Below are 16,751 nucleotides of genomic sequence, written 5' to 3'. Positions count from 1 at the left end.
GCACGTCATCTTCGTGGTGTAGCAATTTTAATGGCCAGTAGTGTATTAAAATAAGTTTCGTTCCGGCCAGTTGTATTTGCATTCCTCGGGGCAGTGACTAACTAGCTGGGATGTAGCTACTTCAGTCCACTGCATTCCTAACGATGTCCCAAGACGGCCAGCGTCGCAGTTCTTGTACTTTATTGGCTATAAAATGTCATCGATTGGCCTTGCCAGAGACAGCATGGAGGTGGCACACGCGGGCTGTTGCTATTGATTGCCCGAGACGAATTGGCGATAAGCTTGTGTAGACCGCATTTTCCTGCTGTTAGTAGAGGAGGAACGACGCTCGTTCCACCTATGCTGCTTGTTTGGCCTGTCACAGCAGCGTCTGGTGACGCGACTGCCCTGCGATCACATACGGCCTGTCATTTTGGAAGACCGGCAACCAGGATGTCGGCAGCTGTAGGAGCCTCTCTGTCGATGTTGTTAAGCTGCTTAAAGATTTCTGTTGTCTCTCTTAATTAGCACGAGCGCAACCAGTGCCATCATGCAGTTACCCTTCCCTTCCACTCCTCCTTCCTGAAAACTAATACGCTGTCCACAATCGTGGCAGTGCTCTGGTAATGTTCAAATGTTCAAATGTGTGTGAAACCTTATGGGACTTAACTGCTAAGGCCATCAGTCCCTAAGCTTACACACTACTTAACCAAAAGTATCCTAAGGACAAACACACACACCCATGCCCGAGGGAGGACTCGAACCTTCTCCGGGATCAGCTGCACAGTCCATGGCTGCAGCGCACCAGACCGCGCGGCTAATCCCGCGCGGCTACTCTGGTAATGCCACTATGATGTGCTACCTAACGATTTCAATTGCCTCTCCTAATTTACACGTGCCCAACTACTGCTAACTAGCAAGTACAGGTACTCTGTACTCATCCTCTATGAAAATTAATAGGCCGCCAACAATCGTGGCAGTGCCCCGGTAATGCCACTCTGTTGTCCTACCTAACGATTTCAATTGCCTAATTAATTTGTACATGCATAACCACAGCCAACTAGTAAGTGCAGGTATCTGTACTCATCCTCTCTGAAAATTAATAGGCTACCCACAATCGTGGCATTTCTGTGGTATTGCCACTATGTTGTGCTGCCTAACGATTTCAATTGCCTATCTTAACTTTCCCGTGCACAACCACTGCTTACTAGCAAGTACAGGTACTTTTTTCTCATCCTCTCTGGAAATTAATAGGCTGCCCACAAGCGTGGCATTTCTCTGCTAATGCCGCTATGTAGTGCTGCCTAACGATTTCAATTGCCTCTCTTACTTTGCCTGTCCGGAACCACTTCTAACCAACAAGTACAGGTCCTCTCTTCACATCCTCTCTGAAAATTAATAGACTGCCCACAATCATGGCATTTTTCTTGTAATGCCGCTATGTAGTGCTGCCTAACGATTTCAATTGCCTCTCTTAATTTTCAGGTGCACAACCACTACTATCTAGCGCGTACAGAACCTGTCTACTCATCGTCTCTGAAAATTAATAGGCTACCCACAATCGCAGCAGTGCTCTGGTAATCCCGTTCTATTGTGCTGCCCCAATCCAACATAGCGTTCGTGGTCTTCTACGTGGGTGCTAACAAAAAAATGGTTCAAATGGCTCTGATCACTATGAGACTTAACTTCTGAGGTCATCAGTCCCCTAGAACTTAGAACTACTTGAACCTAACTAACCTAATGACATCACAGCCATGCCCGAGGCAGTATTCGAACCTGCGACCGCGCGGTTCCACACTGTAGCGCCTAGAACCTCTCGGCCACTCCGGCCGGCTGGGTGCTAACAGCCCTGCAACACATCAGTAGTCTTCCTTATGTCCCCACCCTCTTTCCTAACATCAGCCAGTGTTTATAAAAAAACTGAAACCCGCCTCGATTGCGAAAAAAACACGTAGCGTTAAGTGTTAACCCAGGTTTCGGCGAAGATAACTACACCTTCTTCAGAACAACAATAAAACCCACAAGTGCCTAAGAAGACCTTTGTCAATTATTAAAAGAGCACCATAGCTATACATTTATAAACGAAAAAAAGGAAAACACAAACAGTACATATGTACAAAGTGAAAACCACTACTTAACACACCGAGCGAGGTGGCGCAGTGGTTAGCACACTGGACTCGCATTCGGGAGGACGACGGTTCAATCCCGCGTCCGGCCATCCTGATTTAGGTTTTCCGTGATTTCCCTAAATCGCTCCAGGCAAATGCCGGGATGGTTCCTTTGAAAGGGCACGGCCGACATCCCGCCCCGTCCTTCCCTAAACCGATGAGACCGATGACCTCGCAGTTTGGTCTCTTCCCCCAAACAATCCAATCCAACTACTTAACTTAATGGTGTACGCTCCATCTCACACCGGCGTATGTTCGATGGGCCATGATCCGCCATAAACTGCAGTCGTGGCCCACCGAACATAGGCCGGTGTGAGGTGGAGCGTATACCATTAAGTTAAGTAGTGGGTTTGACTTTGTATGTATGTACTGTTTGTGTTTTCCTTTTTTTTCGTTTATAAACGTATAGCTATGGTGTTCTTTTAATCATTGACAAAGGTCTTCTTAGGCACTTGTGGGTTTTATTGTTGTTCTGAAGAAGGTGTAGTCATCTACGCCGAAACCTGGGTTAACACTTAACACTACGTGCTTTTTTCGCAATCGAGGCGGGTTTTTAGTTTTTTTAATATATTAACCAACGATTGCAGACGCGCTGCGATGTTGAAGGTTCTTCAGCCACTGTTATTTTACGACCAATGAAATCTAAGAATTGTGTCGTCGGTGTTCTTACGACACCGATAGAAATACCGTGATGGAAACTGCATCACTGAACTGAAAATAAATTTTCGGGCAGCATCGTAAAGCGATGCCCAGGGCCATAAAGAGGGGGCTGTCGTCGTCGCCTTGGCAGCAGTGGACAGTGCATGTTCCCGTAACACTGCTATCTGATTACGAGCCTGCTGTGGTTAGAACACTAGTTAGTGGTGCAATAAATCTTATCGAGTTCTAAAAGCGACTGGCTGCATATCGTACCCACATAAACTGCCAATTTAAAGTACTGCTGCAGTTCTAGATACAGAATGAATATAATGAGTTTAGGGTTTTATCTTGGGATACTGCATATTCCACCAGTGCTTCATACGCTGTAAATCACGTAGCAAAGCAATGAGCAAGAGAAACAGCAGCAGTTGCAAAAAAGTAAGTGTTATATAATAGCATCCTTAAGGAATATACCTCTGCGTAAAGGAAAAATAGGTCTTGAAGTTTGTGCAGTAACTACCCGACCTACATGTTTCCCATACCACCTGAAATGGAAGAAGGAATTAAGAGAAGGCTACTGTCAAATTCTGCACACCAGATTTGAGGCCATTCGAAGCACTCGAGGGAAGAGGAATGATAAGCTGTGTGCATACTGCAATAAATGTTGGCGTGTCTTCTCGATCTATGAGTACAAAAGAAACCCCCCTCCCCCCACAGCACAACGGCGTATAGGACACTGGCTGGCTAGTACCGGTGTACGGAGACATTTGTGGGATCTCTGCAGAGCAAAAATGGGAACACTGCACAGGTGGGGCCAACGCTGTGGATGGGAAGAAATTTTGGTCTTATGTCAAAGCGGTAGGTGGATCAAAACAAAATGTCCAGACACTCTGTGACCAAAATGGTAATGAAACAGGGGATGACAGACTAAAGGCCGAAATACTAAATGTCTTTTTCCAAAGCTGTTTCACAGAGGAAGACTGCACTGTAGTTCCTTCTCCAGATTGTCGCACAGATGACAAAATGGTAGGTATCGAAATAGATGACAGAGGGATATAAAAACAATTAAGATCGCTCAAAAGAGGAAAGGCCGCTGGACCTGTTGGGATACCAGTTCGATTTTACACAGAGTACGCAAAGGAACTTGCCCCCCTTCTTGCAGCGGTGTACCGTAGGTCTCTAGAAGAGCGTATCGTTCCAAAAGATTGGAAAAGGGCACAGGCCATCCCCGTTTTCAAGAAGGGACGTCGAACAGATGTGCAGAACTATAGACCTATATCTCTAACGTCGATCATTTGTAGAATTTTGGAACACGTATTATGTTCGAGTACAATGACTTTTCTGGAGACTAAAAATCTACTCTGTAGGAATCAGCATGGGTTTCGAAAAAGACGATCGTGTGAAACCCAGCTCGCGCTATTCGTCCACGAGGCTCAGAGGGCCATAGACACGGGTTCCCAGGTAGGTGCCGTGTTTCTTGACTTCCGCAAGGCGTTCGATACAGTTCCCCACAGTCGTTTAATGAACAAAGTAAGAGCATATGGACTATCAGACCAACTGTCTGATTGGATTGAAGAGTTCCTAGATAACAGAACGCAGCATGTCATTCTCAATGGAGAGAAGTCTTCCGAAGTAAGAGTGATTTCAGGTGTGCCGCAGGGGAGTGTCGTAGGACCGTTGCTATTCACAATATATACAAATGACCTTGTGGATAACATCGGAAGTTCACCGAGGCTTTTTGGGGATGATGCTGTAGTATATCGAGAGGTTGTAACAATGGAAAATTGCACTGAAATGTAGGAGGATCTGTAACGAATTGACGCATGGTGCAAGGAATGACAACTGAATCTCAATATAGACAAGTTTAATGTGCTGCGAATACATAGAAAGAAAGATCCTTTATCATTTAGCTACAATATAGCAGGTCAGCAACTGGAAGCAGTTAATTCCATAAATTATCTGAGAGTAGGCGCTAAGAGTGATTTAAAATGGAATGACCATATAAAATTAATGGTCGGTAAAGCAGATGCCAGACTGAGAAGCATTGGAAGAATCCTAAGGAAATGCAATCGGAAAACAAAGGAAGTAGGTTACAGTACACTTGTTCGCCCACTGTTTGAATACTGCTCACCGGTGTGGGATCCGTATCAGATAGGGTTGATAGAAGAGATAGAGAGGATCCAACGGAGAGCAGCGCGCTTCGTTACAGGATCATTTAGTAATCGCGAAAGCGTTACGGAGATGATAGATAAACTCCAGTGGAAGATTCTGCAAGAGAGATGCTCAGTAGCTCGGTAAGGGCTTTTGTTGAAGTTTCGAGAACATACCTTCACCGAAGAGTCAAGCAATATATTGCTTCCTCCTACGTATATCTCGCGAAGAGACCATGAGCATAAAATCAGAGAGATTAGAGCCCACACAGAGGCACACAGACAATCGTTCTTTCCACGAACAATACGAGACTGGAATAGAAGGGAGAACCGATAGAGGTACTCAAGGTACCCTCCGCCACACACCGTCAGGTGGCTTGCGGAGTATGGATGTAGATGTAGATGTAGACGGCACTCAGAGGGGACTTCTCTTGCTGCCTAATGATGCTTATTTGTTACAGGTCTGTTTAAAAAAGGAGTTTATTACACCACTGTTTACACCCAAAATGGAGCAGACACGTATAAAAAGTAAGGTGAAAACTTAGAATAGCCTAGCCGTTGTAAGTCAAGTCCAGGGATACAGTACGTGACTGTCACAAGGAAAAATCAGATCAATCCTGTGCACCAAACCATGCAGGTCTAGCCAGGAAATGAGGTTATTGACCCAGTTCTGTATATACGCAAGGTTTACGGACAGAGAGGCTGTTTGTTAGTGACTTAAAAGCTGAGGCGCTGACCACGGGATCTGACCACGTTACGTGACGCCATGGGCGTGGCTGCGTACGTGTCGCCGTCTGTAGGCTGCAGAGTTCCATGTGTACAGGTGGCCTGCCTGACTCTGTCGGATTTGAAATAGCCAGCATAGGCTGACCAAGCAAAGCGTGTCCTATAAGGATTGCAGGGTATTTTTGAACCACATGAAGTCCAGGATCTCATCGTTGCATCCATCTGTATACTCCTTCTCTGGAGAATACATACTCAGGTGACAAAAGTCATGGATTAACAATTTGCACATATATAGAGGGCGGTAGTATTGCGTACACAGCGTATAAAAGGTCAGTGCATTGGCAGAGCTGTCATTGGGACGCAGCTGATTCATATGAAAAGGTTTATGATCTGATTGAGACCGCAAGACGAGAGTTAACAGACTTTGAACGCGGAATGCTAGTTAGAGCTAGACCCATGGGACATTCCATTTCGGAAATCGTTAAGGAATTCAACATTCCGAGATCTACAAAGTCAAGAGTGTGCCTAGAATACCAAATCTCACGCATTACCTCTCACCACAGACAACGCAGTGGCTGACGACCCTCACTTAACGACCGAGAGCAGCTGTGTTTGCCTGGAGTTGTCAGTGTTAACAGACAAGCAACACCGTGTGAAATTACCGCAGAAATCAGTGTGGGACTTACGTCGAGTTTATCCGTTAGAACAGTGCGGCGAAATTTGTGTTTAATGGGCTATGACAGCAGACGACGGATGCGAGTGCCTGTGCTAAGAGCACGATATCACCTACAGCACCGCTCCTGGGCTCGCGACCATATCGACTGGCCGCTGGACGACTGGATAACCATCGTCTGTCAGATGTATCCTGTTTTCAATTGGTAAGATCTGATCATAGGGTTCGAGTGTGGCGCGTACCCCGCAAAGCCATAGACCCAAGTTGTCAACAAGGCACTGTGCAAGCTGGTGGTGACTCCATAATGGTGTAGGCGTGCTTACGTGAAATGGACTGGGTCATTGACTGGAAGTGGTTATGATCGGATACTTGGAGATCATTTGTAACCGTTCATGGTCTTCATGTTCTCGAACAAAAATGGAAGTTTTATGGATGACTGTGCGCCACGTCACCAGGCCACAAGTGTCCGCAAGTGGTTGAAGTACACTCCTGGAAATTGAAATAAGAACACCGTGAATTCATTGTCCCAGGAAGGGGAAACTTTATTGACACATTCCTGGGGTCAGATACATCACATGATCACACTGACAGAACCACAGGCACATAGACACAGGCAACAGAGCATGCACAATGTCGGCACTAGTACAGTGTATATCCACCTTTCGCAGCAATGCAGGCTGCTATTCTCCCATGGAGACGATCGTAGAGATGCTGGATGTAGTCCTGTGGAACGGCTTGCCATGCCATTTCCACCTGGCGCCTCAGTTGGACCAGCGTTCGTGCTGGACGTGCAGACCGCGTGAGACGACGCTTCATCCAGTCCCAAACATGCTCAATGGGGGACAGATCTGGAGATCTTGCTGGCCAGGGTAGTTGACTTACAGCTTCTAGAGCACGTTGGGTGGCACGGGATACATGCGGACGTGCATTGTCCTGTTGGAACAGCAAGTTCCCTTGCCGGTCTAGGAATGGTAGAACGATGGGTTCGATGACGGTTTGGATGTACCGTGCACTATTCAGTGTCCCCTCGACGATCACCAGTGGTGTACGGCCAGTGTAGGAGATCGCTCCCCACACCATGATGCCGGGTGTTGGCCCTGTGTGCCTCGGTCGTATGCAGTCCTGATTGTGGCGCTCACCTGCACGGCGCCAAACACGCATACGACCATCATTGGCACCAAGGCAGAAGCGACTCTCATCGCTGAAGACGACACGTCTCCATTCGTCCCTCCATTCACGCCTGTCGCGACACCACTGGAGGCGGGCTGCACGATGTTGGGGCGTGAGCGGAAGACGGCCTAACGGTGTGCGGGACCGTAGCCCAGCTTCATGGAGACGGTTGCGAATGGTCCTCGCCGATACCCCAGGAGCAACAGTGTCCCTAATTTGCTGGGAAGTGGCGGTGCGGTCCCCTACGGCACTGCGTAGGATCCTACGGTCTTGGTGTGCATCCGTGCGTCGCTGCGGTCCTGTCCCAGGTCGACGGGCACGTGCACCTTCCGCCGACCACTGGCGACAACATCGATGTACTGTGGAGACCTCACGCCCCACGTGTTGAGCAATTCGGCGGTACGTCCACCCGGCCTCCCGCATGCCCACTATACGCCCTCGCTCAAAGTCCGTCAACTGCACATACGGTTCACGTCCACGCTGTCGCGGCATGCTACCAGTGTTAAAGACTGCGATGGAGCTCCGTATGCCACGGCAAACTGGCTGACACTGACGGCGGCGGTGCACAAATGCTGCGCAGCTAGCGCCATTCGACGGCCAACACCGCGGTTCCTGGTGTGTCCGCTGTGCCGTGCGTGTGATCATTGCTTGTACAGCCCTCTCGCAGTGTCCGGAGCAAGTATGGTGGGTCTGACACACCGGTGTCAATGTGTTCTTTTTTCCATTTCCAGGAGTGTACATTCTGGACAGTTCGAGCAGATGGATTGGCCATCGAGATAGCCCAACGTGAATCCCATCGAACATTCATGGGACATAATCGAGAGGTCACTTCGTGCACAAAATCCTGCACCGCCAAACCTGTCGCAATTATGGACGGCTATAGCGGCAGCGTGGCTCAATATTTCTGCAGGGGACTTCCAACGGCTTGTTGAGTCCATGCCACGTCGAGTTGCTGCAGGACGCCGGGAAAAAAGAGGTCCGACGTGATATTAGGTAGTGTTCAATGACTTTTGTCACCTCGGTGTATACAGGCTGTTTTTACGACGTGTCCAGAAACGACGACACAAGAAAGTACAAATAATTTACAGACGATACCTCCCTATGGTTTAGTCAATAAATCACGTCAAAGACTTTTTTGTTAACAGGCGCAATCTATGGAAGTCGCCTGTGGCCTGAACGTGCAGCCATGAGCGGACGACAAAACAAGCAGCCGCTTGGAAGACTTCTTGGTTGGTGTTTACAGCAGGTGGCAGACAGGTACAAGCAAAGCTGCACTCAATCACATTGAAGCTCTGCTGGCCAAACCTGGGAGAGTACACTTTCCAAACCTATGACTGGCTTTTGCTCGATGCAGTTACCGGAACTTGCGACCAACATGCTTCGTTTGGACGAAGCAACTCCATGAAATCTCAACAATGAAATCATTATACGTGAGCCGTGGCGGCTCGGGTTTGATCTATCGAACGTACCGCGTATAATATTAACGCTGTATCGCGGAGGAAAGAGAGAAGTGGCGCCCCCTCGTGGGGGAAGTCGGCGAGGCACCTGTGACAGTCGAGTAGTTGGATTTTGGAGGGCGAGCAGAAACAGGGAGATAGGCAGTAGTGCGCGGAGCGTGAAGCCGTGTCTGCCGACGCCGTGTGTGGTGGCAAGAGGAAAGTTTGCCACGTTACCTGATTGTGTTTGGGCGTTTGCTGCGGACTTGGTGGGTAGAGGCGCCGATGCTGTCGGGAACATGCTGCTTCCTTGTTTATGATGGATTTACCGTTTGCTTCTAGTGACTACATTCTCGTCTCTATGGCTCTGTGACTGATGTGATGCCATTGCGAGCACAGTTGGTTTGGATATAAGCAGCATTTTGTTCTCAGTGTCCATCGTTCTGGCGATTACCGAGTGTGCTTGCCGTTGTGGTGTATGTATTGACCAGTGTGCTTTGGACGCTTGACCTTACTATTAGGAGTCCATAGCGTAAGGCCGCGTTTATCCTGCGAGGACTTGTGTTCTGCATTTAAAAACTTAGTTGTTGTCAGTCACTGAATTGCTCAGATGCATTCATAATTCTCTGCTTAAGTGTTACTGTTTTACACCCCTCTAATGGGAAAATGATAAAGGGCCTTACTATTACTGACCTTCTTGTGTGCCACTGACTTGGTTGTGTTTTTCAGCCACATAATTTGTGCGTTTATTGTAACGAACCGATGTCTGTTTCTGATTAATGTTTCCCTGTCACATTTAGTGTTAATCTTGTAACGAACACTGTTTTAGATATTTTAATCAGTGTGTTGCAGGACATATCCTATTTGTGCCTCGCAAGTGGAGAGCGGAGGCGGTTTATTGGTCATGATGATGTGTTGGTGGATCCATTTCACGAGTCCAGGTCAGTCACACGGAGATTTAGAAGTTGTATATTGTGTTAAGTTAATACTCCTTATTTTAAGCGTAGCGCGCTCATGCAGGAAGTTTATGTGGTTTTGCGCAGATTGCGCGGTATGTTTAGATGACTCTGAATTCACTGTGTTAAGTGGTGTCCTCTGAGGTGCTGGAAGTAGTGGATAGACAGCTGTTTTGGACACGTTGTATATGCAAATAATTTATGTCCTTATTACGTTGGTGAGTTGCTTGCCGTTTGTGTCACAGGTGGTGCTAATTTCATTAATTTCGCCACCGGTCTTCGCGGAGGCTGCGGGAGGAACCGACCCACTGTGGCAAGCAGTTACGTAGTCGCGCCCGCCCGCCGTAGCGGGCGTTGTTTACTAGACCGACGCCTTCCTGTACTTGGAGGCGGGAGCGTGTTGACTGGTTTCTTACGGCTTGCAGTCTGGGAAACCGTGCCTTCGGTGTACGCGTGGAAGACATGTTTTGCTTCCAGTACCTCGGAGTGGCTCTATGTGGGTAATGAGAACGACTTATGTTGTTGGTGGCTCAGGCCGAAAGTGGTTCATTTGCTAAACAGAAGGTGTATATGCATTTCTTTCCCGTAATTCTGTAAACATGTTTAGGTGGTTGTGTTTTTTTTTTAAGTCAATTGAATTGTTGTTCAGAGGTTACTATGTATGGCCATTAACTTATGCAGACATTTAATAGCAAGGAAATATTGATTATGTGGGGAAATTGCTTTGAACAGACATTTAATTAATTAGTAAACAACTGAATGCTATTTGTGAGTTGAAGTTTATTGGGTTCCTAAACATATTAACGATTATTTTTAGTAGTTCACTTATGCAGTTAGGCGATTTACAAGGTCTGTTGTGTTGTTTTCTTTTAAAAGTATTATCAATGTTATTAATAAAGAAGTGTGTTGTAAAAAAATAAACAGTGAATGAAGTGCCTCAAATCCCTTTGGTCCACACCTTCCGTCATTCACCTTTGGGTGGTATTAACAAACCGTGAAAGCCCATTTCAATACGTATGAATGAATTATTTTAATGTTCTTCTGACTTGTCATATATGAGCTACGGAAAAGTAGCCATATCCCTATAAATATTGATTTACGTGAAAAATTGGCTCTAAGCACTATGGGACTTAACATCTGAGGTCATCAGTCCCCTAGACTTAGAACTACTTAAACGTAGCTAACCTAAGGACATCACACACATCCATTCCCGAGGCAGGATTCGAACCTACGACCGTAGCAGCAGCGCGACTCCGGACTGAAGTGCCTAGAACCACTCGGCCACCACGGCCGGCGTTTTACGTGAAAAAGTTTTCATAATTTTTCAGTACCTTTAAGTTTATTCCGTACATCGTTTGACATTCTGTAACATTGTAAAATCATCCTCTATAGTTTAGTTCCATAAACTGCAGATGTTCTGAATCTTTTAGATTATACTTCGTGGGTGGAGACAACATGGGACCTCAGGGATGTCGGCGGCAGGTGCGGTGGTACGAGATATGGCAGCGGTGGATGTTGGACTACCAGATGATTATGAGCGTGTGTAGCGAAACCTTGTGCGCAGGTCAAAAGTTTTCACCGAAGTGTACAGTAGACATAGAAACAATACAAGAACAATGGTACTCCTCTCTTTACAGGTGAGGTGGCAGAAATACAACGAGAGTAGCAGAAGTGTTACGTGTATAACATTGGAAAAATATGTTTCTGTTCACATTTTTTATTACTTGGTCATCTGTGCTAGCTCTTAAAGTGCGTAAAAGGACTTAAGAAAACCTGAGTAATGGTTTCCCATGGTTGGACAGAAGGCATCTAAAGTATGTCGGAGCCGTAAATATGGGGGAGCTGACGGTACAAAGACAGTCGATTTGTTTCACAACATGTAAGTATAATTTATAAGAAAGCTGCCTAGTAAGCAACCCCCATTAGGCTATAAAGGAAACATCCACACATGATGTTGCCCCAGACCACGACAGACTCACCTCCCTGCTGAATCCTTAGTCCTGCTTGTCTGTTATGTACGATGATGCCTTCATTACACATTCATCATCAGGCGACAGAGAAGTGTTGCACTCAACGGTGAAGAGGATAAGGTACCACTGATCACGTTCAATTCTGGATTTTCTTCAACTCAAAATCTATCCGCACCGTAGTACTAAACGGTACCGCTGCTCGTAATGGAAGCCTAGGCGCCAAACTGCACGTCTGGCGGCGGTTAGTTACTGTCTGAGTAACAGCCTTCCCAGCTGACTCTAAAAAGGAAACGTGCATTCTCCTTGGCGTACCTACGAGCCATGATTTGTAGGCATAGGAAATCAGCTGATGTTGGCCGTGGATTATCGTTAAGAGGAAGCTCTTCAATGTTTTGGTGTCTCAAGGTAGCGGTCGAAATTTTGGTGACGTCGCTGAGGAGTACGTCGCTTTGGTGGTCATCTTACCGCGCTGGCAGCCCTTCTTGTCGTTAAGTGAGAATGCACCAAAGTCTAAGCTTGTAATGACCCTTAGGGCATGTTGAAATACTGGAGAACATATGCAAACAGCATTGCCCAGCTCACAAATGGAGACACAGCGTCGTCCGTCTATCTACACCATGTCATCAAAAGTATCCGGAAACCTGGCTGAAAATGATTTACAAGTTCGTGGCGCCCTCCATCGGTAATGCTGGAATTCAGTATGGTGTTGGCCCACCCTTAGCCTTGATGACAGCTTCCACTCTCGCAGGCATACGTTCAATCAGGTGCTGGAAAGTTTCTTGGGGAATAACAGCCCATTATTCACGAAGTGCTGCGCTGAGGAGAGGTATCGATGTCAGTCGGTGAGGCCTGGCACGAAGTCGACGTTCCAAAACATTCCAAGAGTGTCCTATAGGATTCAGGTCAGGACTCTGTGCAGCCAATCCATTACAGGGATGTTACTGTCGTGTAACCACTCCGCCACAGGCCGTGCGTTATGAACAGGTGCTCGATCGTGTTGAAAGATGCAATCGCCATCCTCGAATTGCTCTTCAACAGTGGTAAGTACAAAGGTGTTTAAAACATCAGTGTAGGCCTGTGCTGTAATAGTACCACGCAAAACAACAGGGGGTGCAAGCCCCCTCCATGAAAAACACGATCACACCATAACATCGTCACCTCCGAATTTTACTGCTGGCACTACACTACTTGCAGTGGATCCTGATGCAGTTTGGGATTCCTGTGTGATGGTCTGGATAGATGTCTGCCTGTTACACATTATGACCCTCTTCAACTGTCGGCAGTCTCTGCCAGTCAAGAGATGAGGTCGACCATGTACACTTTTGTGCTGTACGTGTCCCTTCACATTTCCACTTCACTATCATATCGGAAACACTGGATCTAGGGATGTTTAGGAATGTGGAAATCTCACGTACAGATGTGTGACACAAGTGACACCCAATCACCCGACCACGTTCGAAGTCAGTGAGTTCCGTGGGGCCCCCCATTCTGCTGTCTCAGGGTGTCTAATGGCTATTGAGGTCGCTGATACGGAGTACCTGGCAGTAGGTGGCAGCACAATGCACCTAATATGAAAAATGTACGTTTTTGGGGATGTCCGGATACTTTTGATCAAATAGTGTATATGTGTGTATGTGTCTGACTGACTCATCACTGCCCAGCCCAAACCGCCAAGGATAGAAACTTGAAATTTGCAGCGGATGTGAATCTTACACTGTAAACATCGTATAAGAACGGATTATTCGAAATTCCACTCCAAAGGGGGTGAAATAGGGGGATGAAAATATGTCGCTATTAAACTATGAAAATTGGTGTCTGGTTCCTCTTTTAGAAATTAAAAAAAAATACGTGTTTCAGGATCTCTGGAAATTCAGTCACTAAGGAGAACAATAGTAGGTGAAAGTTTTTTTGAAAATAAATCGTTATTAAAGAACTACTAAAGCATTTTTACGGCTACATCTATGAAAATTGGTATTTGACTTCTCGGTTAGAAATATAAAATACTTGTTTCAGTGTGTTTGGAAATTCAGCTCCCTTTGCGAGTGGAATAGAAGATGAAATGCTTTGTGAAATTATTTCATTATGAAAGCATTTTCAACGCTAAATCTATGAAACTTTGATATCCCTATCAGGAAAAAATACACGTTTGACTGTTTTTGTAAATTCAACCCCTGAGGTTGTGAAATAGAGGATGAAAATTTTTAAGAAAATAGTTCGTTAAATAAAAAAAATTAACGCTAAATCTATGAAAATTTGTATTTCACTTCCCAGTTAAATATACAGAAATTTGTGTTAGGGGATTAAAGTTTAGCCGCGCGGGATTGGCCGAGCGGTCTCAGGCGCTGCAGTCATGGACTGTGCGGCTGTCCCCGGCGGAGGTTCGAGTCCTCTCTCGGGCATGGGTGTGTGTGTTCGTCCTTAGGATAATTTAGGTTAAGTAGTGTGTAACCTTAGGGACTGATGACCTTAGCAGTTAAGTCCCATAAGATTTCGCACACATTTGAACATTTGATGAAAGTTTCTATGGAAATATCACAACAAGAACGCAAAAGGTATGATTAACAGAAACCTTGGACTCCAGCTACCAGAATTGCCTTTTGGACAGAAGTACATTCGGAAAAGACTACACTTCTATGGCCTTAATTAGAGCGAAGGTGTAGCAATTTGTAAAAACACAAAAAATGGATTAGAGCAACCCAAAAAGATTTCCGCTAAGCTGGTTGGTTTACAGTGAGAATGCAAGTTTACTTTTAGCTCTGATACGAAGTTGGCCGTACGTAACGAATTCCTGTAATTCCAGGGGAAGAGGCTTCCGGCCAAAAACAATAGGAAGCGTGGCGAGAAGTTAGTTTGTGCGGGCACCTGCGAGCAGGGCTTCGGCCAGGTCCTGGGCGGCGTCTGCGCTGGCGCCGGAGAACCCCTCTGCGTCGGCCAGCACGACCTGCACCAGCAGGCTGTGGGCGGCCACGTCCACGTTGGACGCCCAGGGCACCACGCCCTCCGGCAGCAAGCGCGACAGCGTGCTCCGCAGCCGCTGCAGCCAGAACGTGCCGATGTCCACATCCAGCAGCAGGTATGCCCCTGCAAACACAGCCGAAGTCACAATATGCCTGGAATTCTCTACTGCCAGGGGGAAAAGTGCACTACGGGCCATTAAAACTGCTACACCAAGAAGAAATGCAGATGATAAACGGGTATTCATTGGACAAATATATTATACTAGAACTGACATGTGATTACATTTTCACGCAATCTGGGTGCATAGATCCTGGGAAATCAGTACCCAGAACAACCACCTCTTGCCATAATAACGGCCTTGATACGCCTGGGCATTGAGTCAAACAGAGCTTGGATGGCGTGTACAGGTACAGCTGCCCATGCAGCTTTAACACGATACCACAATTCATCAAGAGTAGAGATTGGCGTATTGTAATTAGCCAGTTGCTCGGCCACCATTGACCAGATGTTTTGAATTGTAGAGAGATCTGGAGAATGTGCTGGCCAGGGCAGCAGTCGAACATTTTCTGTATCCAGAAAGGCCCATACAGGACCTGCGACATGTGGTCGAACATTACCCTGCTGAAATGTAGGGTTTCGCAGGGATCGAATGAAGGGTAGAGCCACGGGTCGTAACACATCTGTAAGGTAACGTCCACTGTTCAAAGTGTCAAAGTGCCGTCAATGAGAACAAGAGGTGACCGAGACGTGTAACCAATGGCATCCCATACCATCACGCCGGGTGATACGCCAGTATGGCGATAACGAATACACGCTTCCAATGTGCGTTAACCGCGATGTCGCCAAACACGGATGCGACCGTCATCCGAAATAATGACGTTTTGCCATTCGTGCACCCAGGTTCGTTGTTGAGTATACCATCGCAGGCGCACCTGTCTGTGATGCAGCGTCAAGGGTAACCGCAGCCACAGTCTCCGAGTGCTGCTGCAATCGTCGTCGAACTGTTCGTGCAGATGGTTGTTGTCTTGCAAACTTCCCCATCTATTGACTCAGGGATCGAAACGTGGCTGCACGATCCGTTACAGCCATGCGGATAAGATGCCTGTCATCTCGACTACTAGTGATACGAGGCCGTTGGGATCCAGCACGGCGTTTCGTATTACCCTCCTGAACCCACCAATTCCATATTCTGCTAACAGTCATTGGATCTCGACCAACGCGTGCAGCAATGTCGCGATACGATAAACCGCGATCGCGATAGGCTACAATCCGACCTTTATCAAAGTCGGAAACGTGATGGTACGCATTTCTCCTCCTTACACGAGGCATCACAACAACGTTTCACCAGGCAACGCCGGTCAATTGCTGTTTGTATATAAGAAATCGGTTGGAAATTTCCCTGATATCAGCACGTTGTAGGTGCCGCCACCGGCGCCAAGCTTGTGTGAATGCTCTGAAAAGCTAATGATTTGCATATCACAGCATCTTCTTCCTGTCGATTAAATTTCGAGTCTTTAGCACGTCATCTTCGTGGTGTAGCAATTTTAATGGCGAGTAGTGTAACACCAAAGACCATTTACACTGAGGTGGGGTAGCGATATGCTCATACACACATGGCGGTAGTACCGCGTAAACAAGGTGTAAAAGGGCAGTGCATTGGCGGAGCTGTCAGTTTTACTCACGAGATTCACGTGGAAAGATTTCAGACGTGATGAAGGCCGCACAACAGGAATTAAAAGACTTTGCATGCGGAGTAGCACTTCGAGCTAGACGCATGGGATATTTCGTTTCGGAAATCGTCGGGGAATTCAGTATTCCGCCATCCACAGTGTCAACAGTGTGCTGAGAATACCATACTTCAGGCTTTACCTCTCATCGCAGACAGTGCAGTGACCGAAGGCTTTCACTTAACGGCCGAGTGCAGCG

At 46.8% G+C, this 16,751-nt stretch overlaps 1 protein-coding gene across 1 annotated transcript in view; it reads right to left on the bottom strand.

The window, feature by feature from the left end:
- LOC126188410 (protein amnionless) overlaps positions 1–16,751 on the bottom strand; it is a 150,280-nt gene that overhangs the window by 41,421 nt on the left and 92,108 nt on the right. The window contains exon 5 of the mRNA XM_049930013.1: positions 14,730–14,948. Coding sequence (XP_049785970.1) covers positions 14,730–14,948 — 219 coding nt within the window. The remainder of the gene's footprint in view (positions 1–14,729; positions 14,949–16,751) is intronic.

The sequence above is a fragment of the Schistocerca cancellata genome, chromosome 5 (genome assembly GCF_023864275.1).
Source record: "Schistocerca cancellata isolate TAMUIC-IGC-003103 chromosome 5, iqSchCanc2.1, whole genome shotgun sequence".
Lineage (NCBI taxonomy): Eukaryota > Metazoa > Arthropoda > Insecta > Orthoptera > Acrididae > Schistocerca > Schistocerca cancellata.
This window is presented reverse-complemented; position numbering and strand designations above follow the sequence as displayed.